This window comes from Triplophysa rosa, linkage group LG7 (assembly GCF_024868665.1).
Source record: "Triplophysa rosa linkage group LG7, Trosa_1v2, whole genome shotgun sequence".
In the NCBI taxonomy this organism is placed as follows: domain Eukaryota; kingdom Metazoa; phylum Chordata; class Actinopteri; order Cypriniformes; family Nemacheilidae; genus Triplophysa; species Triplophysa rosa.
The window spans coordinates 6,425,810-6,451,142 of NC_079896.1; the positions used below are offsets into that span (position 1 = coordinate 6,425,810).

The 25,333-nt window shown below is 37.7% G+C and overlaps 3 protein-coding genes across 3 annotated transcripts; 2 read left to right on the forward strand and 1 right to left on the reverse strand.

Moving 5' to 3' along the window:
- Nucleotides 1-1,437: 1,437 nt before the first annotated feature.
- Nucleotides 1,438-4,584, reverse strand: arl6ip5a (ADP-ribosylation factor-like 6 interacting protein 5a). The gene is made up of 3 exons (XM_057338161.1): nt 4,313-4,584; nt 2,902-3,119; nt 1,438-2,674 (listed from the first exon to the last, which is right to left on the reverse strand). Exons 1-3 carry the CDS (start codon nt 4,489-4,491, stop codon nt 2,499-2,501), a joined length of 573 nt encoding a protein of 190 aa, XP_057194144.1. The 5' UTR covers nt 4,492-4,584; the 3' UTR covers nt 1,438-2,498.
- Nucleotides 4,585-5,806: 1,222 nt separating this feature from the next.
- On the forward strand, nt 5,807-9,493 carry trnt1 (tRNA nucleotidyl transferase, CCA-adding, 1). Its single transcript, XM_057339035.1, has 8 exons — nt 5,807-5,923; nt 6,142-6,288; nt 6,665-6,858; nt 7,011-7,149; nt 7,267-7,393; nt 7,620-7,813; nt 7,973-8,226; nt 8,422-9,493. Exons 2-8 carry the CDS (start codon nt 6,150-6,152, stop codon nt 8,668-8,670), a joined length of 1,296 nt encoding a protein of 431 aa, XP_057195018.1. The 5' UTR covers nt 5,807-5,923; nt 6,142-6,149; the 3' UTR covers nt 8,671-9,493.
- A 289-nt stretch (nt 9,494-9,782) lies between these two features.
- avpr2b.1 (arginine vasopressin receptor 2b, tandem duplicate, 1) lies at nt 9,783-11,991 on the forward strand. The gene is made up of 2 exons (XM_057339036.1): nt 9,783-11,063; nt 11,247-11,991. Exons 1-2 carry the CDS (start codon nt 10,205-10,207, stop codon nt 11,453-11,455), a joined length of 1,068 nt encoding a protein of 355 aa, XP_057195019.1. The 5' UTR covers nt 9,783-10,204; the 3' UTR covers nt 11,456-11,991.
- The last annotated feature ends 13,342 nt before the right edge of the window (nt 11,992-25,333 follow it).

Consider the following 25,333-nt stretch of genomic DNA (forward strand, 5'->3'; position numbering starts at 1 on the left):
GTAAAATGGAAGTATAAAAGTTCATCATACAGCGACGATAACAGTTAAATGGTTTGGTCAGATAAGTAGTTAATTGCTACAATTTAATAAAATGCTTATAGGAAAACAAAACCACAGTAATGGTTGCGCATTGGTGGTTTGTGTTTCTCTCACTTGCTTTGAGCACTTTGTCATTATTTTCATTGTTATGTTCACATGGGAAGAATCAAACCAGTTGAACATGTTATGGCACTCAAAGAGCACATGAGCCACTCCCCTAAAGATAAGCAAAGATATATATCCAGATGCCATGGTGTCTTGTTTACACAGTGAAGTAACAACAGCTTACTTGCTTTTTAAATGTACTGTACACCTTTGATTAATGCTTCCAATTTAATACTTCAATGTTTATTTGTAGAGAAAATACGAAAACAACTTGAACGTTCAAGGTATAGTTTTTTTATCTGTGTTCCCAGGGAATTAAACCCATGACGTTCGCTTTACCAACTGAGCAGAAACAACTTTACTGTGGCCTTTGATCTGCTAATTTAAAAAAATAAGTTTGATCAGTGTGTATTTTATATTACAGTAATGAGAAAACGGAACCAAATCCTGCACACTATAAATCCTTGCAAAAATACATTTGTTCAAAATGTATTTGTATATTTTTTGCAAGGATTTATAGTGTACAGGATTTGGTTCCATTTGACCTTTATCAGACATGTAATGAGAATTTGGAGGAAGAAAGTTCATAAAAAATAGCCAGACATTACTTTAGATTTTACAGTAAAATGTGATCTTGTGATCTTCACCTCAGGTTCAATTCCGAGAGAACTTGCACGATAATATTTTAAGTGCACTGTATAAGTCACTTTAGAAAAAAGTATCTGCCAGATGCACAAATGTAAAAAACACCCTGAAATTCATCCTCCTTGAAAGAGTACCTCTCTCCCCACCCCTTCATGTGATCTCACCTCAGAGAAAGACACAGAGGTTTTGTTCTGATGAACTGTGGCCCAAGGCTGTTTGCCCTTCACTCTTACTGAAGTGTAATGAGATGTTTGCACTGCAGCTGTGCTCCTCTAGCTCTCGTAGACACCAGCTGTGCCAAACTATCACAGAGGTCATCCCCAGCTGACACAAACCTTATATTAGACTCTCACCGACATATGCATCTCCTTCCGTTTGTCAAATGGGTTTCCGATAATGTGCCTTACTTAACCGTGACACTCTTTATCCACCTGTTTGCAATGTAATGTAACCATATATATATACACAGTACAGCTTCACCCCTAGTGAGCCAACATGCTCCTTACATGTAATAAACATTCACAGTTCCTTACAAGAGATGGTTGCCCTTTTATCAGTTACTGTTTTCATATGCATTACTTGACATACTTGGTTTAAATGATTAAATTTAGTATTTGCAAAAAAACAACAAAAACACGTGATATCACATTTGGTTTTATTATCAAAGTCTTTTGCATAGATTTATGTAGATATAGATTAGTACAGCATTACTGAAAATTCAACAAATATCACAAAGATTGAGTTATTATACCTTGAGGGTTTCAATGGATAGTTCACCCAAAACTGAAAATTCTATCATTATTTATTCACCCTAAATACAAAGGAAGATATTTGGAAAAATGTCAGTAACCAAACATCTCATCCCCCATTTACTGCCATATAGTAGGGAAAATAAATACTATGGGAGTCAAAGGGGGATGAGATCTGTTTGGTTACATACATTCTTCCAAATATCTTCCCGTGTTTAGCAGAACAAAGAAATTGAAACTGGTTTGGAACAATCTGAGGGTGAGTAAATGATGACAAAATTCTCATTTTTGGGTGAACTATCCCTTTAAGGTGATAACCATGATTTAATAAGCTCATTTAAATTACTGTGTGATCTGTATATTATTGTACAACACAACACTGCAAACATTTGGATATTGCATAAAACTGATGACATTCTTATTTTGTATGACACTATAACAACACTTTGGTTTTTCACAGCGTGGAGAATAAAGTAAATACAAATAAAAAAATTAAAAAAATAGCACAAACATATGGCTGACCTAATACATACATGACCTGAAGTGTAAACAAATCTGTGCTTCATCACATTATATAAACGCTGTGCTTAAAAAATACAGATTCCCAGTCTGTCATTGAAAAACAGGTTTCCCAAACTATTTTTTTCATGAGCAGATATTTGAACATTTTCCCACAACTTTCCCATTTTTCTTCATTTTAATTATATGCGCAATAGACTTTATCAGGATTTATTCATATTCATGTTTTGGAAAACTCTTGAAAATGTTCCTGATTTTCCTGGTTGTGCATAACCACGGGAACTTACACTGATACACTGAGGAAGCCAAAGAAGCTCAACGTGCATGTTGAGAGAAATACAGTAGATTTGGAAAATTGTGCCAGTTGAAAACATTTCACATATAAACATTTCTTCATATTCCTTCATTTATTTGTGAGAACATCAGAAAGGTAAAAAAAGTTCATTCGTTGAGTTTGCTCTCCAGAAAGCTTTGAATCTTATTGAGGTTCTCTTCTTGTTGCCCCAGTGCTTCAAGTATGATACTCATGGGTGATTTTTTGAGTCCTGCACTTTCCATCTTATTTTCCAGTTTGTTTTTCATGTTCCGGAGGCGGAGTGATGCATGTGCGAAGATCACTGAAATGCAAAATGACCAAAAAATAATAATTTATCCTCTAGTTATGACTTAGATTACATAGCAGTTACCAAATCCAGAATGTTTTTGCACAGACATACTTCTAATGAGATCTGTCACATTATTTTTTAACACATTTCCATTAACTGACGACAGTCTGGTTTCTCTTGATTTTACTTCTAAATTGTAAGTACTGTATGACATTGACAATATTTCTCCATACACTTACAAAGAAGTGGTAGCTTAATGCCAAGCAGGAACACCATGACTCCACCAAAGAGTGACATAAGGAGGTAGCTCACCACCAAGACTAGGAAAACAAATAAGGTAGGGTTGTCCCTTTTGAAGCTCTTGATCATTGCCTTGTTTTCCCCTGCCCATACAGAGCCAATGATGACTGAAGTGATCACTGCTCCACCTGTGAACATGCCAACAGGATTCCATAACCTGCGGACATAGAGTTGTACGGTGACAGGAAGTTAATAAAACGAAAATGGTGTTAATTAAGACTTTATTTAAGAGACAAAGGCTGTATCTATGGTGACACCTACTGGTTATAACGTATAAGTACATGAATATTTTGCTGACCATACAATGCTTGTTTTAAAAAATCTGACAACATAATACAGCCACAAAAAACTCAAGTTCATTGCTTGTTGGTTTAGACTTTTATTAATGTTATTTTAACGAAATATTAATATTATTCATAAAAAAATAATAAAAATGTATTAATATTATGAATAATATATATATATATATATTTAAAGCAGAGCAGAGTAACCACATGTGTTCATCACATCTACTATGAACAACTTATAGTGTATCAAAATACTTTTTGTCATTATTAACATTATGAGCAGTTTTTAATTCCATTGGGATTGATGTTGGCATTATAGTGACGTGATATTGTATTACCTAATGAAATTGCAATCATGTAATTGTTGCTTCAGTGTCCAAACTTTTTGGCCAACTGTATACTGTATAACAACTCTCATTGGTCAGTGCCATGAGTTTTCCCCTTTGTTATTGTTCAGTTTTAGCAACTGGTTAACATTTCACCAAATCCCCAGACATAGACTGGCCCTCCAGATTACAGACACAGCTGTCCAGATATACATAGATACAAATTAGATCATGTTCTAAATTAGATACAACATTATTCTTTAACTCGAGCACATGATACAGCCAATGTGTAAGGAATAGTCACTTGTCTTTAGCACAGCGTTAAATTCCTTATAGTGATGGTGCCAGATGCTACATGATGAATGATTACCTTATTCACGTACCATGGTATTTACTTTTACTCAAAAGAAGAATACCATGGTTTTACCTATAAAGTAGCATAGCACTTTTTGTTAGTGTTATATTATTAGAACAAAGTACTTTCAACGCATAATGATACATTTAGACACTAGGGCGATACAGTATTTTTATTTATCGTCAACATCACGTTTAAAAATATCGCGTTACCAAATATGACCCAATGTTCACGTTGACATGCCCAAGAGATGTTCAAAATACTATTTGAAAGCGTAACGTTAATTGACTATTGCAATCGACTTACAACCACAACCCACATTACACACACATTGCATGATCAGGTTCACTGACGACACATTTAGTTATCGACGAGCACTTACCCTACAACCATGAAAATAACGATGGCCATAAGCAGATAGTTTGTCTGATAGTACAAAAGATTGCTGACCACCCTGTTGTTCCATTTCGACAAATCTTGCATGTCTGGTTTGGCGAAACGCTCTGAACCTGGGAAGAAATCATCCCAGCATCTCAGAGGAGCGATCTCCACTTTAGCCATTAAACTACTTTAATCGGACAGGAGCCGTTCTACTGTCACAACTTATGTGTCACTTCCTCTCGCGATGTCATTTAGGTTTATATGGGCGGTTACTTTAATAGTAAACAAAGTGAACCGGAAGTTGCGATCGTTTTTTCTTCCGTATTCGGACACATTTCCGAGTTAAAAGGAATTTCAAAGGAGAACATTTGTTGTAAAAAAGAAGAAAAAAAAGGAGAACATTTGTGATTGTTTGAACGTTTGAAATTAGATCTGGAGAATTCTTGCGACTTTTGTGGTGTAACAAAAGAATCTGTGAGACGATCTTTTCTTTGATTGTATATATTCAAAAATGTCTTGGTTTGACGTCTCTAATTTTTGTTCAAGATTATTTACAACTTTAGTTAAATTGAACTTTATGATGTCATCTTTATTTTTGTACAAGATACCATTGATTCTAAAAGTACAATATCTTTTCTGGTACAACTTTTTATTTTACTTGGTTAATATCACATTCATGTGAAAAAATGGGTTAAAGCTAAGCCAAATTTTTAACATTTTGTAAGAGAAATTGAACAATGTGGACAAACTTTAAGCAATATAAAAAACAAAAAAGCAAAAAAGACTTGCTATGTAATTTAAAATTATGTACTTAATTTTTTTTACTCCTGAGATAAATTGTAATTTCTTTTTTCAAATTATACCCCAAGTTATATTTATGTAATTTTAATTTAATTTAATTTAATTTTTGTTGTTATGAGTTGTGTATGTTTGTACTCTTTTGTACTATATTAATAAAAAATGCCTATAAACACCAAAAAGAAAAGGAGAAAATTAGTGGGCGTGGCCTGCGTTTTCCACTGCGAATTGATTGGATATGTAAAACAGCTGTTGCATTGATTTTGAAATGGCAGCAGACTGACAGTTGAAGGGGAGGAGTTAACGGATGCTCCGGCCAAACCGTCTAATTTACGTCATTTGAGATGGATGGTCATTTCAGGGCGGAAGTGCATTTTGAGATTTGAACTGAAGAGTATGAGGGTACATGAATTTTGAAAAGAAAATGACCCTCATTGATAAGCTATTTACTATAAACGCTGCAATATTTGATGAAAAAATAAGAATTGTCATTTTTAATTTCACTTGGACTTAAAGTTTGAAGACTTGATTTTACAATCGACAACCAAATAATCTTAATATTAACACATCGCATCCTTGCCCATTCACAAAATAATTTACAAAAAATTCACTATTTGATTAAATTAGGTAAAATAAACGTTCTTACACGCACAAGATGGGCGGGACTTAAAAAAACAATCCAATCAGCAATCTTCATTGCTTGTTCTCGCTCGTTACGTATGCTTCCCGGAAATGTTGTGCGTGACGTGGCTCCGCCTATTCTTGCTGTCATGGCTGAACGTGGTGCAGTAAGGTAGATTTTCGTCTTCTTCAGGTGAATATATATATACACATATTTGACATTTCATGTGTTTGTGTTCATTGTTTAGTAACTACAATTATAGTCGTTCGCAGTTTGTATAATTTTTATGTGCCGCTCAGCCGCGTTGTCTCAAAGAGTTTCTCACCATCGTTTGCATTTAACTTACAAAACATTATCTTTGTAAGGGGGATATTTGAGGGCATACTGACGCCGGCTGTTTGTTGTTTTAGTATCACAGATGTGGGCTAGATTATTTTTGCGGCCCACGCTGATCAACCGAGTTCATCTCACGTGGAGTCTGAGGTCATTCATCACCATGCAACTGAAAACTAAAGAGTTAAAATCTTTATTCACTGACGGGCTTGTTAGCCTTGCGGGTAAGTTCCCTTAATATTTATTCAAAATGTTAAGTAGCTAACATATTGTCATATTATGCTATTTGTTCTGTAGGAAATGTACAGTGATTTAAATATTGTTAGACAAATTAATATTTATATAAATGATGTATCAAATTGAAAGTATCAGTTGTTGAATGCTTTTAATTTTTTAAGGGCGTTTGTTTGGTGAATTTCCTTCATTTTCCAGTACAAATAATTCATAAAAAGTCAGCAGTTCCAGACAATTCGTTTATTTAATGTAATTAGTATTTATAAACAATACATTAACACATGTCTACCAAACTATTTTTAAGCATTTAAGCATTAAACTTTAAAATAAGCAGATGTATTAATGAACTTTGTTCTAAATCCACAGAAATATTTGAAAAGCAACAGTTTGAGCTGAGAATCGCAGGAGGTGCGGTGCGGGACCTCCTTTCAGGAAAACGGCCTGAAGATGTGGATTTTGCCACCACTGCCACACCAGAGGAGATGAAGGACATGTTTCAGAAAGCAGGAATCAGGATGATCAATAACAAAGGAGAGAAGCATGGGACCATCACTGCCAGGGTAAAATTCAGCTGTTTAGATTAGATAGCACATACAGTATTTGTGCCTGTGTGCACCCAGATGCATCTTATCTACCCAGATATTCTTTCCTTTGTTGGTTTATCTTCATATAAGCTTGGCTGTATGTCTGACTTTGTACTTTGGTTGCGTAGCTTCATAATGAAAACTTTGAGGTGACCACTTTGCGAGTGGACGTACAGACAGACGGGCGGCATGCAGAGGTGGAGTTTACCACTGACTGGCAGAAAGATGCCGAGCGCAGAGACCTTACTATAAACTCCATGTTCTTAGGTAATGTATAACATTTTAAATCTAAATTTAAATGAATGGATTCCTTGTAAATTTGATGTTCGCCATTTCAGATTTTTTTATTGTACAATTTTGTATTCTTGATTTGTGTATGTACAGGGTTAGATGGGACTTTGTACGATTATTTCCAGGGCTATGAGGACCTCAAGAACAGAAAAGTACGGTTTGTCGGCAGCGCTTCACTAAGGATCCAGGAGGACTTTCTGCGAATTTTGAGATATTTCAGGTACTAGAAAAAAAGAAGACGAAGCAAACTCCAAATTAGGTGATTAAAAAGATGCTCTCGGTCATTTGTTTGACACTTGTTACTTCGAGAAAGGTTGTCTGTTTATTATCTCTGTGTCAATTTGTGGTAAAAAAATGATTTAATGATGGACGCTATCTGTTAATTTCTACTATATTTAAATGGACGATGTGGTTTATCGTTTATGCTCCGATCATACTGGCTGTAGATTCTACGGGCGGGTGGCAGCTGAACCTGGACAACATGAACCTGAAACTTTGGAGGCAATAAGAGAGAACGCTAATGGATTGGCTGGTATCTCAGGGGAGAGGATCTGGGTGGAACTGAAAAAGATGGTGGTTGGACATCATGCCGATCATCTGCTGGAGCTCATCTATGAGTTGGGTTTGGCTCAGTACATAGGTGAGAACCAAGAAACAGTGTCTGTGATGGGAAGGCTAACTTTACACAGAATGCACTTTACACAGTCGCTGTGGATCTGTCAAATGTATAAATGTGAATGTGTAAATGTCACACAAAATCATTTGTCGTAGTACAGACTGTTTCCGTGCATTTATACAGGTCTTCCAGTAGATGGCAATGTAGGAGAAATGAAGCAGATCTGGCAGAGGGCATGCGATGGCTCTCCTAAACCCATGACCGTCTTGTCCAGTCTGTTTCGAACCCAGGAGGATGTGGAAAGACTAGATCTGCGTCTAAAGGTTTCCAGAGAAGAGAAAACCCTGGGAATCTTTCTGGTCAAGTACAGACGGGACCTTGTTAAGGGGAAAGATGAACACGACAGCCTTAAACCCTACACAGATTTCATCATTGATGTATGTACATTTTTATAAGCTCCCTATCATAGGTTTCATACAAAATAAGTGTCGAAATATTAGTTGCTGTACTTTAATTGTGGCCCTTTAGTTTTAATAACCAAAATAAAATTAGAAGAACAAAATAAAATTGGAAGATTTTCGACGCCTCATTTTTGTATTTTTAATTGAAATATCTAATTTGACTAATTGCAGTCTCGAGAGCTGGACACCCAGAGTAAAGTACTGGAGCTTCTGAAGTATCAGGGAGAAAAGAAAATCTTTAATGAGCTCAGTAGGTGGTCCATCCCCCGTTTCCCGGTCAGTGGGCATGACCTACGCAAGCAGGGCATCACCTCGGGTAAAGAGATTGGCACCATCCTTCAGGAGCTCAGGGACACGTGGAAGAAAAGCCGCTATCAGATGGGCAAAGAGGAACTCCTGGCCACTCTCAACAGATCCTGATACAAGACTACAGATGTATTGTACATGTTCAGCGTCCACATGCTAACACAAGTAAGAGGAATAAAGAAACCATCAGGGCCATCTGTAGCGTGTGTATTATCATTTTTTATGTTGACGTTCAGGATGCAGAGAATGTCATTGCCACATTTAAAACACTGGTACAAATGGTCCGGCATACAGAGACGAACACTTTTTAGGTTTTGTTAATTACGCATGAAGTTGTTGATTCTTTTTCTCTGTAAATGGCAATTTAGTTTGACATATCGTCTTGGATTAATATTTGTTTAAATATGCAAATTGAGGGTTGCAAAGATGCCAAGTTCATTTTGTTCATTTGATGCAGGATTTTGCCCTTTGGTAATTGCGAAGTTGTGTAATTACAAGGAGGTAATTCAGCTGTCTCTCAGTGATGAGATAAGCTCACTTTCATGAAGCCGTAGCCATGGTTTCATTATGAAGAAAAATGATGTTCCTTTTCTCAACAGTTCATGGTTGTTAGATGGTTATGTAACCAATTCTCCAGGTGTTTACTTTGAATTAAAGTAGCACACATCTCTTCTTACAGTGTGATGTTCTATTCAGTGGATTGGATTCATTATGTTTTGAGTGTTGTTTGTCATTCACAGTGTTATTCACAACTCACCATTTTTTTAGTTTTTGGCTCTAGGAGCAAAATTCACTGGATTATAGAAGTAAAATAGATTTCCAGGAAGTGAGTGACTGTAAAAGCAGTCTTGTTGTGTTGATTCTATACCCTTTTGTTACTAAACACACAATTATTCTGGCCTTGATAAACATGTTTAAGTTACTGTGAATCGAGATAAAAAAGTTAAGATGTAAAATGCATACGTCAAGTTCTAATTTATTATTTTCATTCATCTCCATTTGACATGTTAAAAGGTCAAAAGGAGTATTCTCATGATATTTAATGTTTTCACGCTTGACTTGGTGGATAGAAATGAATACGGTATTAGAAAATATTTTTAAAATACTTTAAAGATTGTCAAACATAATTTATAATTCATCCCTGCTGAAAAGAAAATTCTAGTAGATTTAATGGTTATAATGGGAATTTTACTGGTTTTAATGGAGCTATAGTGGTCTATCTCGATTGGTGGTTTGTTATCCTGGGGATGGGAACCAATAGAACACCATTAAACTGGGTAAGGCCCAGAACACACCATGGTTTTAATACTGCACTGGTCATAATGCTATTTGTAATGGAAACCATTTTTATTATTTCGCGGGGATTTGAAAGTTGTTTTATTATACGTTTATTGTCCTTGTGCGCCGCATTCATCGTGCCTCTTTTAATTCGGCACATCACGCCCCTCCAACGTGTGTACTTCATGCCATATTGAGTACGCAAGTGGTCGAGAAAAAAGCCCCTCCTTCCGTCACCTAAACCCACATATAAAACTTTCATCCTTACCTTCATCTAACCACAAGCATGAGAAGTGTGAAAACTGTGACTCTTGACATGAACTTTCCTTGATTTAACACCTGTCATATAGGCTCTTAAAACGTATAGAAAATGTCTTACTATCGTTTTAACCTAAGCAACGCGAGTTTGGAGACGGGAGATGAACCCCGCGATGAATATCTGGCGCAAATAGAGATCGTGTTGCTCAGCGTTATATTTCTATGCGCGGTGATGCTGAACTTCGGTCTGCTGCTGGCGCTCTGGAGGAGACGGCAACAGGTGTCTCGGATGCGCGTGTTTGTCACGCATCTCTGTCTGGCCGACCTGGTGGTCACCTTCTTCCAGGTGTGTTCTCAGCTCATGTGGAAGTTAACGGACCGCTTTCTCGGTCCCGACCTGGTATGCCGCTCGGTCAAGTATCTTCAGGTCGTGGGCATGTTTGCGTCCACTTACATGATAGTTGTGATGACGGTGGACCGTTACCAAGCGGTGTGCAACCCTATGGTGACTTTCCAGAGAAGGCGAGCGCGCTGGAACCTGCCCGTGTGCGTCGCGTGGGCTGTATCTTTTATTTTAAGCATTCCGCAAATCTTTATTTTCTCCCGGGTTCAGATCGCCCCGGGTGTCTATGACTGTTGGGCAGAGTTCAATCAGCCGTGGGGACTTAAAGCGTACGTGACTTGGACGACTCTGGTGATATTTGTTCTGCCTATTATAACGGTCATGGTGTGCCAGGTGTGCATTTGCCGTGCGCTTCAGATTAACATGTATATGAAAACGCAGCAGCAGGGGAAAGATGGAAGCTCGAACCCTCTTTCCTCTAGAGCCAGCAACGTGGTATCCGTGTCCAAATCTCGAATTAAGACGGTGAAGATGACGGTGGTGATTGTGCTGACCTACACCATTTGCTGGGCTCCGTTTTTTACAGTGCAGATGTGGTCTGTATGGGACGCCTCGGCTCCCACTGAAAGTAAGTGGAATAAATATATTTAAGATCATTTTTAACGTTTCATTAGCGTTTAATGTTCCGTACATGTGTGCGGTGCGCAAAGCAGTGGTTACGCACATCATCGCGCACTTGGAAAGTTGATCTGTATAGAATATGATCAAATGTGATTTTGTGGTCTAACCTATATTTATTTTTTTATTTCAGACGCCACCTTTACTGTCCTCATGTTACTGGCGAGCCTGAACAGCGTGGCCAATCCTTGTATCTACCTTCTTTTTACAATGAATTCCCCCAAACTGTTAGGGGTTCTACTGTGCATGGAGCGCAGCAATGTGAAGGAGTCATTGCCTGAGGAAGCCACTGTGGTCAGCTCTCTTTATATGAGCTTTAAAAGCCCCTCTGCCATACGGTGATAATGTAAGAGCACTATCAGAAGTAACATGTAAATACTCCGGTTCCACTGTATATATGGTATACTTTAATGTAAAAAAAATCACAAAACACCAAATAAGGTTTGTCTTTAAAATGCCAGGTTTGCAGGTTCGTGATTAATTTAAAATAGTTTCCATAGGTCAATTTAGCACTTAAAGGTAATGGATTTAATTCCCAGGGAATACACATTATGAAATGTATCTTAAATGCACTGTAAATTTCAAATTGTAAATTGTCTCTCAAATGCGTAAATGTACTTTTTAAGTTTACCCTCTGCTTTTTTGTCCCACGAAAAAGGTCCATGTTAGAATGTCATTAAGTTGTTTATTATAATTTCTTCATTTTAACTGTACGATACAAACCAAGCATCTATGTTGTGCAGATCAGATTCAAGAAGAATGTGAATACAAATGGGGCTGTTGTAGTGTCATATTAAGACAAAATAATATGGTGAGGTAGAATTATAGTAGGCCTATTGTGAAAATGCTTGTACATGCTGCTCTGTCTGTTGCCAATAAAGTGCATCAATATATGACTCCGTCTGGCATGGAAATACACGTTCAAAAGTGTATGGTTTTAAGCCACATACAATATTAAGGTCATAAGGAGACAAAAAACGCATTTAAAGATCACCAGGCACTTAAAGCACAAACAACCTATAGCTTCAGTTTCAGTTCAGTGATGTCCCCTAGTGGATACTTAAAAATTGTGGTCTCATACTTTTCTGTAGGGATGCTGGATCACATTGTTCAGCATTGTGTTGCATTTGGCCGTTTCTGGCATAAATTTTCACATGAAAATGTGCAAACCTTTTTCCTTTAAACAAGACACATTTAAATTAAAACTCTGTATTATAATTATTCTCTATATTGATTACCAGTAAAAATAAGTGCAATATTGTTAATACAAAATATGTGTATTATTATATGCCATAAAGCTTTGAGTGCTATTGAGAAAAACATTGAGTTGCAATTGGACATGCTTCATCTGAAGTGACGTATTCATCGTTTTTTTCTTGCTTTAGCTACTTCTCGGCAGTGGTGCATACAAACCAATCCACACTTCTATGCCACTATTTATGTCTTGCCAGTTTCATGTCACATCTTAACTTCTATGTCATCATAGTCAAGCATAAAAGCATTTTAATAGCCAGTCTGCTGACAGATGTTCTTGACATACTTCTTAATATAAGAAAAGCATGCTTTTAAAGTAGTTGCCAGTAGGTCAAGTGATAAGAAGATCAAAAATCAAACATGTTCTGCTTATGTATTGTGGTTTGGAAAATGGCGGTATATGTAGGTCTCTTTGATGGCTCTTTAAATTTGCCAACTTACATAAGATTTGCTCCAACATACACTGATTTTAAGTCCCTTCTTAAAACGTATTTATTCAATATTGCATATGGTCGCAAGTAAGCACAGTGGCATAACTGTAGTGTATTGTTTGTTGTTCTGTTTTGTTTACCTTTGTTTTATATGTTTTAATTTTTGTACAGCATTTTGGCCAACAGCTGTTGTTTTTAAATGTGCTTTATAAATAAATATGACTGACTGGCTCAGACGGAAGCCCTAATAGATGAGGCAACTTAGTGAATGAGCTGTTTACTTTAAATTTGCATCCGGCAAATATGTCTGTGAAGCTGTTTTCCTCAGCAGACCCACATTTGTGTACACAGAGAAAAAGTGAAAGTGTGCCATGATCAAAGTGATCACTATCTGTATACGCACCCAAGTGTGTTGCGCCTGCCTTATTCATGTTTCCAAAATGTATCCAAACATGTATCCATGTTTTCCAAAAACAAACTATAAGTGCTTCTTAACATCTTGTCTAAAATCTGTAGGGTTTTCATGTTGGAGACTACAGACCCCAAAAACAGCATTTCTAACATTTTGTGAAGGTACAGCCAGTCAGACTTCAAAATGGAAATTATTTCGAATTATTTATGAGAAACCAACATGGGTGAGAGTTTATTTGTGTTGTCAATTACTCTTGTGAACCGTTTTCTGCACATCTCTGTTTGACTCATGGATTTTGTCAGACCTGTTCTAAGAAGGCATTAAGATATTTGCTGTGAGTCATTCTTTTAAAGAATGGTATGTTCTCATAGCAAATTTGACTTAAGTGCTTCATCCCCACTGGTTTATTAACAATAAAGAATATGACCTTTTCATCGAGCTGCTTTTACTGCTATTGACATCCACCAAACGTTTCTGTTTTGCAAGGTTCTTTTTGCTCATAAAAGGTAAGAAAAAACTGTCTTTTAGAAACCTTTGTCTAAAATGTTTTTTGAGGAACCAAAAATGATTCTTTTTATGGCACTGTTGTGCATTACATCTTTTAAGAGTGTACCTGTAGGATGACAGTTAATGACTTGAAAAAATGATGTATATAGTGTAAATAGTGTCATGTAGGGCTATACAAAAGTTTGCAAATTTATCCAGAATTAACAGTGAACAATATTCTAGAATGTGTTTAAACTGTATGCTGACCATCGTGAGTTATTCTTTCATAAGTTGCGTGGAAAATTGTGCACACGTTATTCGAACACATGGAAATGTTGTTGACATTGTTGATCTCAAGAGTTCAGCTGTTGTTACTCTTACATCTGGTGGAATAATTGCATTTACCAAGCTGACACTCAATTATTAAAACTGCCTCCTCTGATATTATAAACATTATAAACATATTATAAACATTGTATTCATTTACATAAACATTCATAGACATGTGGTCAGACATTACGAAATGTTCTTCCCTTGTGGTTTTCAGAAAGGAGCCAGGCATTAATGCAAGGTTTGAAGCGTTCCAAAAACATCATTCAAATGTAAGTAAAAACCAAGCTGAAATATCAGATAATAGCGTGCACTTTCGAAGTGAAACGATTCGTGTAGGAAGCCAGTTCTACCTGATCTGACCCTCAACAATGAAATATTGGTTTAACCACATGAAGTCAGGTTGATTCGGTCACGTTAATATTATGGACTTAAGACAATTCAAACACAAAACACCTGACAAAACATTTTCTAAAATTTGTTCATGTATCTTATGTATTGCAATTAATTGTTAAAGGGGTCATATGACATGGCTAAAACGAATATTATCGTTTGTTTTAGATGTAATGCAATGTGTACGATCTAAGGTTCAAAAACGCTGTATTTTCCACATACCGTGCTTGTTTGTATCTCCTCTTTGCCCTGCCTCTCTGAAACGTGCAGATTTTTTTTACAAAGCTCATCGCTCTGAAAAGCGAGGTGTGCTATGATTGGCCAGTTAACCAGTGCGTAGTGATTGGTCGAATACTGCAAGCGTGTGACGGAAATGTAACGCCTCTTACCATATTTGGAACATCAGGTTCCAGAGCAATTGTACTGACAGGTACGCCCACCTTACCTGCATATACACTTGGGCGGTCTTAATCAAATCATACCACGAACTGACGTAGATTTGTGGGGGTGTGGTTACACCAGGCGTTTCTGGCAGGTCTGGGTGAGCATTCGCTTTTAGAATGCATCTTTTGTTCCGACACTTTCATTTGTGCAATTTTACGTGTCTAATACATGAATGGGCAACTTATAACACACCAAAGACACAGAAAAACACGTATTCGCACCATATGACCCCTTTAACATATTTTAACCATATGCACACAACAATCTGATTTATGTTTAGTGAATGACATTCACAATTTTGAAATGTAATTATTTGTAAAATATTATGTTTAGTTGTGATTTCAAAAACTGGGTCACAGCCATGCTGTGACAAAGTGGCAACAGAGGAATACAATAATTATTGTTCAGGTGAAGATGGACCTCAGAAAGCCTTTTGTGCTGGGTGAAATGTTTGACAACAGAAGTGAAACATTCACTCTGGAAAGCAAGAATAACAGCGAAATGTTTTTTTTTTCTGATGCGCCTAAACCTCAAGTGCAGTTCAAATGGTGTGAGATGAGTTCAAGAGGACAGTTTCTCTTTTGTTGCATGATTCGCGACCGTTTTCGTTACACTTGTCCTTTGAGTATCCGATAATAGGCGTGTGCAACAGCATTCATGCAAGTGTCTTAATGTACCAGAATGAGAATGTGTTTGTTTGTGATTCTCAGAAAAATGTATGACACCACTGATCTGTGCATGTTCTGCATAAAGGTGCTGCTACTATTTATTGCATACCATCAATTTTTCCATCAGACAGTTTCTCCACTGCCTGCTGTGGCTGATTTACATGTGTTAAAGGGTCAGCAAGCTTTGCAGAATACTGTACACGGTCGCTTCTTTTTAATGTGCATAAGAACCAGTGGCGGTCAAACTCCCAAAAAAATCACCCTTTAACCATTAACCACAAAATTTCTCTCTGCTCATTTGTGCTTGTGATACTTTTCACTATGCTGATTTGCCATATGTGCAAGTGAAATGACAGCTAGTTCCAAATGAACACAAATGCATTTACTTTTTTGCATTTAACAGATTCTAAAGTGACTTACAGTGCATCCAAGCTATACATTTATAGACACCTCTCCATAGGAAAACCATGGCTTGTGCCACGCTAAGCGACAGCAAGGCTGATTATTATAGTTTCTTGGAGGATGCTAAAAGGTAATGGTTTGCCGCGTCTGAATGGAACGTTACATAACTCAGTAATCACAACACAACTCAGAACGTTTCAATTTGTGCTGTGAAGCAAACTGGCCCTGACTGTAATCTACTGTAACAATGCAGTTGTTGCTTTCTGCCCTCTTCTTCTTCTTTCGACATTTTTAACCATTTCTGTTTTTCTCTTATTGTTTCTTTTTCTTGTTTATAGTGTGCGCTTTTTTCTGTTGTTTTCTGTTGTGTTTAGCATTGACTAGAGACTCAGTAAACACTGATCTGTCTTTGGTTTTACTGAAGCTGTACCTAGAGTTATCAATTGCTGAAACTGTCCAATAAAGATTTGTTTTGGGAGCAATGTATTCGCCAGTTTCAATAGATGGGTAAACCTGGTGGATAAACTAGCCGTGGTAGGTTATATGTACTGTACATTTACATAATATTGCATGGTACTAATTTCAAAATGTTCACATGCACAACAGATATTGGTTGGGTTTCATTTATTCATTATGATGAAAATCTCAAGAGAAATTGCAACATGACATCATTTTTTTTTAGGTATTCCTGCTAACATTTACATTTAGTCATTTAGCAGACGCTTTTATCCAAAGCGACTTACAAAGAGTTCAGGGAGCAATAAGCGATTTGTCATAAAGGAGCAATAATACAATAGGTGCTAATATAAAGTTACTAGATTCAACAAAAGCTAGACCACTACCTGTTGAGAGAAAGAGAGAGGTTTTTTTTCTTCTCTTCATTTGTCTGTCAAGTATTCACAGAAGAGATGGGTTTTAAGTAGTTTTTTGAGTTAGGAAGAATGTTCCACCAGGAAGGAGTTGTGAAGGAGAATGAGCGGGAAAGCGATTTACTGCCCTCATGAGGAGGCAATTAAAGACACCACTGGTTTGCTGAACACAGGGTTCTTGATGGGGTGTAGAAGTGTAGGAGGGTGTGAAAGTATGCCGGCGCAGTCCTGTAGGCAAGCATTAGTGACTTAAATCTGATATAGGCTTCAACCGGTAGCCAGTGGAGAGAGATGAAAAGGGGTGTCACATGAGCCCTTTTGGCTCATGTGACGAGGCGTGCTGCTGCGTTCTGAACCAGCTGGAGTGTTTTTATAGGAAGACCAGCAAGGAGAGCATTGCAGTAGGCCAATCTTGAGATCACCAGGGCCTGGACAAGGAGTTGTGCCGCATGCTCAGTGAGATAGGGTCTAACTTTTCTAATGTTGAAAAAGGCATATCGGCATGACCGCGTTGTCTTTGCAATGTGATCATTGAAGGACAGCTGTTCATCAAATATGACTCCGAGGTTCCTGGCTGCTTTGGAAGGAGTGATTGTGGTATTGCTAAGTTGGATGGTGAGATCGTGTTGCACTGTTGGGTGTGCCGGAAACACATGTAGTTCTGTCTTGGCAGGGTTCAGCTGGAGGTGATGCTTTTTCATCTAAGCTGAGATGTCTTCTAGGCAGGCTGTAATGCGAGCTGCTACAGTGGTATCGTCTGGGTGAAACGAGATGTAGATCTGGGTGTCGTCAGCTTAACAGTGATACGAGAAGCTGTGTGCCTGTATGATGGGTCCCAAGGATGTCGTGTAGATGGAAAAAAGCAGTGGTCCAAGCACCGATCCCTGAGGGACCCCAGTGATCATGTGGTGAGCAGTGGACAGCGAGCCCCTCCATGCCACCCTGAAGGATCTGCCGGAGAGGTAGGATTTGAACCAGCGAAGAGCCTGAGATTCCTAGAGATGACAGGGTTGCTAGCAGTATCTGGTGATTGACAGTGTCAAACGCTGCAGATAGGTCAAGCAGAATCAGGACCGAGGATTTAGATTTCGCCTTGGCTAGCCGCAGTGCTTCTGTGACCGATAGCAATGCAGTCTCAGTGGAGTGGTTTGTTTTGAAGCCAGACTGCTTGTCATCCAGTAGTTTGTTATGGGATAGGTAGGAAGACACCTGGTTGAATGTGCCCTTTCGAGTGTTTTTGCATTAAATGGGAGGAGAGAGACAGGTCTGTAACTGTCGGTAGTAGAGGGGTCCAATGTGGGTTTCTTAAGTAGGGTCGTGACCTGGGCCAGTTTGAATGTGGATGGAAAAGTGCCAGTGAGCAGGGAGGTGTTGATGATGTGTGTGAGTGCAGGTGTGAGTGTGCTGGATATGGCCTGAAGGAGATGGGTGGGGATTGGGTCAAGGGGACAGGTGGTGGGGTGGCTGGAGAGAAGTCTGGTGACTTCAGTGTCAGTCAGTGGGGCGAAAGAGGAGAGTTCAGTGTTTGAAGTGAGGGTAGTGTGTACCAAGGTCTGAGGTGCTGAGAATTGTTTGCTGATGGATGATGTTTTCTGAAAAATGAATTCTATCTGTGATTAGACCCTCAATGCTCAGCCCGATGGATGTAAAACAGAGGTAGCCATACAGAGTGACCTTTTTAGTTCCTTGTAACAACAAAACACGTTTAAAAAATTTAGGAATACCACGCAGTGTATTTTGAATTAATTAGCATTAACACTGCAAGCTTTACCCCAATGATGACGATGACGTGCAGCGACTCCACGCCAACTGAGACGGTTGAACATGGCCCACACAGGACTTAGTAGATGATTGAATGCATCGGTCATACACATGCACATCTCGCACCGACCATATTCCCCTTATTAGTGAGAACCTTGAAGAGGTCTGAGTCATCTCATGCTTTGTTGGAGTCCCATAACACTGTGCACGTGAGCTTTTAAATACAATGTGGTCCCGGCTCCCTCTGAGAGCTTGCATGGAAGTGAGATGTAAGGGTTTACTTCTCTTCATTTTCTTCCCTTTGGCAGGATTTCAAAATCAGATGAAAGAAAAAGCATGTCACACCTGTACAACTGTCTCGTTTCTTTTTTTTACAGAGGACAGGGACTGACAGAGCATTCACTGTAAAAAAAAAAAAATTCATGAGCAACGAAAGTAAATAGGGACTGTCTGAGGCTGTCAGTCCGTAACAGATATTGTGTTTTACAGCAGAAAGGTCATTTTGGGAGAACATTTTGAATCCCATTCATCATTTACTCACCTTCATATCATTCCAAACATGCATGTGACTTTCTTTCTTCTGCAGAACACATTCGAAGATATTTTAAAGAACGATGGTAACTAAACAACACTGGCCCACATTTCCCAAAATATCTTCTTTTGTGTTCCACAGAAGAAAGAGTCATAAACAGGTTTTGAACGACATGAGAGAGAGAGAATAAATGATAACAGATTGTTAATTTTTTTGGGTGAACTATTCCTTTAAGAAATTGTGAAAACATTTAAACTCCATGTAAGGGTTTTAAACTTTTCTAAATTTAGTTTTTGATAGGTATTGTGTAAAACAATGTATGTGAAGAGTTTGGTTCTCTAAAAGCTAATTTTCAAAAATCATGTTTTTTTATTGTGCATTCCATTTAATATCAGTCAAACTGCAGTTGGTTTGTTTTGATTTAAGCTATAATAACAAAAAATACAGCTTACTAACACCATAAAACAAAATAAAAACACGATAACATAATAAAAAACACGATAACATAATAAAAAACACGATTTTTGAATTTTTTTTTCAAAAGAGTTATCTCATTTTGGAACCAAACTCTTCATGTGTACTCACATGGTCAAGCATTATATTTAAAACATGTGCATGGTTTATAGTCTATAATCACAGTAAAGGATTGTTCAAGACTTTTAGTGGGATTTAGCAGGAACACAAGAGCCGATTGAACGCAGAATAATAGTTTGTGATGGCAGTGTCTGGCTTTTGAAAGACATTCCTGTAAAGGTAGAAGTAATTGCAGTACATGTATTCCAATTTTCCTTACTGCTTTCTTTCCAACTTTATATTTGTCTGTCTGGATTCAAAAACCTGCCCCCTTTTTCTTTCTTTATGTAATTCCTGGAAAAGCTTTTACACATTGTAGGAATATAGCCAATGTTCACCTAATGCCTTGCTCTCAGTTTATGTAATATTTCATACTCCATATCACGTGCATGATGTATAGATGAAATTAAACCATGTTTTTAGACGTTCATAAAATGAATATGCATTTTTGACTAATGATGGCCATGCTGTTTTTTATTTGTTTAAATTTATTTTAAGACATATTGCTTTAAAAAAGACAGTATAGGGTCTATGTATAGAGAAAAGAAAAAGGGCTCAAATCAACCTGACACAAAAATGACATTGCAATCTAAACTAAAATTGTACATTATTGGGTCACAAGTTTGATTCAGTTAGAAACCCCCAACATCAGACACAGCTGAGCTTTGCCTGTGGGCATTTTGGCCTTGCAGCTTCACCACCATTATAAATTGAGTGCCCCATGGTAGCACTTTACTTCTGAGATTAGTGGGTGTTCTAGTGCGTCTCTACCCTTAGGCTATAAGTGGACCCTGCTGTGTATTAAATGGGAGGAAAGGTGTTTATGTAGAAATTGTGACTGGGGGTGTTTATATGAGAAACGCATTTACATTTATGCATTTGGCAGATGCTTTTATCCAAAGCGACTTACATTGCATTATCCTATACATTTATACATAGGTTTGTGGAATCCCCTGGGATCGAACTCACAACCTTGCGTTAACGCAATCCTCCTACCACTGAGCTACAGGAAAGCTATTTGCCTTTAATGACAGAAAAATGGATTCTGTCAATCAACCATGTTGTAGCAAAAACAACTCAGATCCTTTACAAATTTATAGTAAATATAAAAAATATGATGGGAAACACGAGAAAAACGAGTTTTATTTTAACAAAATAAAAAAAAATGTTTTTGTGATTACCATGGGTAAAGATTAAGCAAGTTTGACATCTTGTGGCAAACTGCGGTATCGCCTTTTCTATACGTTATTTTTTGTGTGGAACTTTACAAGCCCTCTGAGGCAGTTGTCCTAAATAAAAAGGATGACACGCTTATTTTTAAATAACATGCTTATTTTTGTACATGCCATGTTTTGTCTTAAATAATAACTTTAATAATTTTAAGGCCCCCTAACTTGGAAGTTTGTTGAGGCCCCTATGTTCAGATAGGCTACTGCCTTGGGGGGAATTTATTTCTAAAATAATTTTGTTTTCTCGTAAAAAAAGTTACAACATAATTGTACACAATAATTTACTCATTAATAAGAAACGTAAACCTATTTCAGAAATAAAAATCGCACCCTCTCTCTGGACATTTCTGATCTGAAATCCTACTTTTATTTTCTATTTCAGGATCATTTGGAATTGACCTTGCGTTGTGAAAATGTCATCATTATATTCTCTACAAATGAATAGCCTTAATTAGACAAAACCAGGAGTTTTTTCCTATTTTTCATAGTTTTTACCTTCTTCTTTTTTTGTATGCTGCTCATTTGGGGATATTTGGCAAAAGTGGGTTATCCAAATGTTTAGGTGCCTTGCAAGTATACTGTTTTGTTAGAATTTGAGCCATCTTTTAACAATACAGACATCAAGTTAATCTCTAGGGGGCAGTAACGAGCCACGTTTCAGCATTAAAACAAATTGCAAGGTAGTGCAGAAAATGGAGGTGAGGGCAAGAAGGGTGGCCATTTAAATTTGATTTAGTACTCTCTAGAGAAGATCTTCTACCTTCAGCAGACTGAGAAATGTGTGGAAGAAACAGGAAAGTGCTGTGTGGTCAAGAAATTCACCTTGCACCAAAACATCTGGTTTAGTTCACTGATCAATAAGGGGAATCTAAAAACCTGCTGCAATGGAGAACTAAACTTGTGCTTCTTTTCGGATGAGGATTTAGTTCATATCATAGAGCATTGTGTTTGCAACGCAACAATAGTGGGTTTAATTCCCACACTGATAAATATATAGCTTGAATTCACTGTAATTTTGTCTTTGGATTAAAGTGTGTGCCATATGCATGAATGTTAATGGAAGTTTAGTCCTCCAAAGTAAACCAGATTGCTTTAAATGGGTTAAGAGCAAACAGTGGATTTTGTCAAACAGCAGTGAACTCACAGGGATAGAGGAAAGACATTAGATGGCGTTAACTGATCCCTGATCACTTGTTGTGTTTCACACTTGCGTGTCAAAAATCAGTGCGATGCGGTTGTAGTTCCAAGGACATAGATAATTTGCAAAGACGCTGCAGGCATGACTCTGCACTTCTGCGCTGTGTGCGCCCACATTTGTCTTTATAATCTTGAACATCAGTGATAATAAGGAGGCAGCAATGGTGTTAATTACCCTCTCAGCAAGACACAGAACAGCATGCCATTATCGTGAATGGGAGACCGAGTTACTAAAGAAAAACTTGCTGCATATTTTAAGAACACTGCCTTAAGTGTGCGTTACATTAGTTCAGAGGTTACCCATGGAAATATTCAAGCTGTGCTATAAAATGGATTGTATTATAGTACAGCTTAAAAGCAAGTTTGCAGGAGATACAAATATTGAAAGGGTCTATTAAAATATAGAAACAAACTTTATTTTGAGTCTACTGTAGTGTAAAGGTCCAGTTTATGAAATTTAGCGGCATCTAGTGGTGAGGTTTCGAATTGCAACCAACGGCTCACTCCCTTTTAAAGCACTATGGTGCTGACACAGGGTTAAGATGTGATCACTTTTTCACTTCTTCGCCGAAGGAGATGACGTATTTGTGAAACGCGCTCTGTCTGTTTAGGGCTACCTTAGAAACAACATGGTGAATTCCGTGCAAGGGGACCTGTATGTAGATAGAAATAGCTCATTCTAATGTAATAAAAACATAACGCTTCATTATGTAAGAACTTTATACACCTCTGAAGTAGGGCTGTAGCAAATAGCCTACCATTTTTTGAACATCGAAACTTCAGTAGTAATCAACATCTAATATTCGAAGCTTCGGATGTAGGTGGCTGAACATATTCTTCTCTCTAATAAAGGCAAGAATATTCGTCTCTAATACTCTAGTCGTCTGTTTATTATGTTGAGAACCGTTCATCCAATCGACTTCACGCGTGGCGGGTGTGTTGCTGCGGACCCAAGGGAGTGGAGTGTCGCATTTTGGTGCAATATGGACACGTGACATGCTCAGAATTAATAAACTTTTAATAAACTGTATACAGAACAGCGCGAGCCAGAAGCGTCGCGCCTCACATTAAAATAGTTCTGTTTTGTTTTTAATGGCAAATGATATTTCGTTTTGTTTCTGTATTAAGTTAATTTAGAAAAATGTTTGGAGTATTTTTGTGTGTGTGGTTCAGGTGCTAGCATAGTTTTATTGCCAACTGCGCTGGAGTGCGGATTTAAATGCATAACATGGAAAAACTGTTTAAACTGTTGCAGCCATTAAAATAGTTTTGTTTTGTTTTCAATGGTAAATTAGATATATTTTGTTTCCTTTCTTACGTTAGTTTAGAAAAATGTTTTGAGTATTTCTTGTTCGTTGCTCAGGCACAGAATGCAGTTTGATTGCCAACTGCGCCAAAGACGCGGATATAAACGCATGACGGGCATGAGACCGTTTAAATTCCTCATTATGTCACAGTAAGAAAAAAAAACTTTGGATACGTGCGACATAGTGACATGCAACCTGTCCTCTTTACTGGTGCCACCGAAATTCGACTCCCCGTGAGATTACGACTCCCCTAATTCTGATTGGTTCATTCACTTAGGATGCTGCTTTGTGATTGGTCCCTATCTCTAAATCCCGCCCCCACACCTAATCCTAACCCTATCCTTCGTAAAGGAAAACAGGGGAGTCGTAATCTCACGGGGAGTAGGATTTTGATACAACACCGGGTCTCAAACTGCTCCAAATATGTGTTTATATTGATAACGTAAACAGATCTGCGCAACACGCACATTAAGTTGAACACATAATAAATCACAAACTAGGATTTTTATAGGCGTACTACTTACAGAACTCATGTGATTTTTCAAACTTGATGTGCTGTTGTGGTAGGCCAGTTTCAAACCGCATGTTTGGCACACTGCGTTTGTCTTGTCCTCACTGAATTTAAAGTGTTCCCACACACCTGAGGTCTTCTGCATTTTTGTCTTCTCCTTCAGATTAACTAAATCATGACGTTCACTTATGGTTGATTCATATTCATGCGAGAATGCGAACCGTCTCGCGGGGATGTGTTTGGAAAAAAAGAATATTCGAATCTCAAAATTGAAAATCGAATGCCAACCCACCGAACGAATATTCGAATATTCTGGTACAGCCCTACTCTGAAGACATCAATTATGATCATCAATTGTATATTATATTGCATTTCTGTCAATAGATCCTCCAAAAAATTACACATTCCTTTATTCCAAGAAGCTATTTTTGTATTCATCAAATATATGTTTGTATATCTCAAATTAAGCTGTAACAAATCTGCAACTGTAACAAAAATGTTACAAATCTGCAAGACCGCATAAGCCTTAGGCCATTGGATAATGGAAATCATTGCCGAGCCAAAGCAAAGAATGGATTTAACAGCACAATATTAGCCAAGATATTTTCATGTATTATTCATTTTTTGTAAATTATTTTTATATTCATTAAATAATTTAATCACATTACAAAGTGCCCAAGAAGGGCAGAGATGATTGCTCCTCCAAGAACAATTTGTTTAAATTTTTGTCAACCAAAGACTGTCAACCAAATTGAGAGAAACGTCCTTTTTATACAGGCCAGTTTACAGGCGCCAATTCAGGGGGCAAGAGAACAAACTACTGTTTCACTACTGTTGAAAAGGAAATGGGTTTCAACTTGGCAGCAGGTCCTGAGTTGAAGACAGAGATTTCTCTGTTTGCTCTCAGTTCACCTTATTCATCCACATCGGCTATAAAACAATTATGTGATTTTCTCTGTGGTACGTAGAAAACTTAATGCATACAACAAATATTGCAACGGTCAATTTTGTATTCATTTTTCTTTTTTTTTCATTTGGCTCTACAGAAAATGAAACCCTACCATGGTCTTTGTTCAAATGAAAACAACGACCTAGTTATTTTCGTCACATTTATGCAAGTCACATTTTTGTCCTGCAGCACTGTTGTTTGTTTTAAGGATGTAATGGTATACTTGAGTTCCTTTAAGCACTTTATTCCTCACAGCTCACCAGAAGTTGCTTTTGGCGACACTCAGTAATGCCTGATTGGCCAAGATTTCCCTTCACGATACATCTGGGCCAATGAAAGAGCAGTACTCAGAGACAGCAGGTGCAGTCTGCACCTGTGTAGCAACAGAACGCCGTTGCTTAGCAACGGATAAAGCCACTCAACTGCTTGTCGCTCCAGCAGAGGGGTAAAAATAACAAGAGAAGTGCTGCTT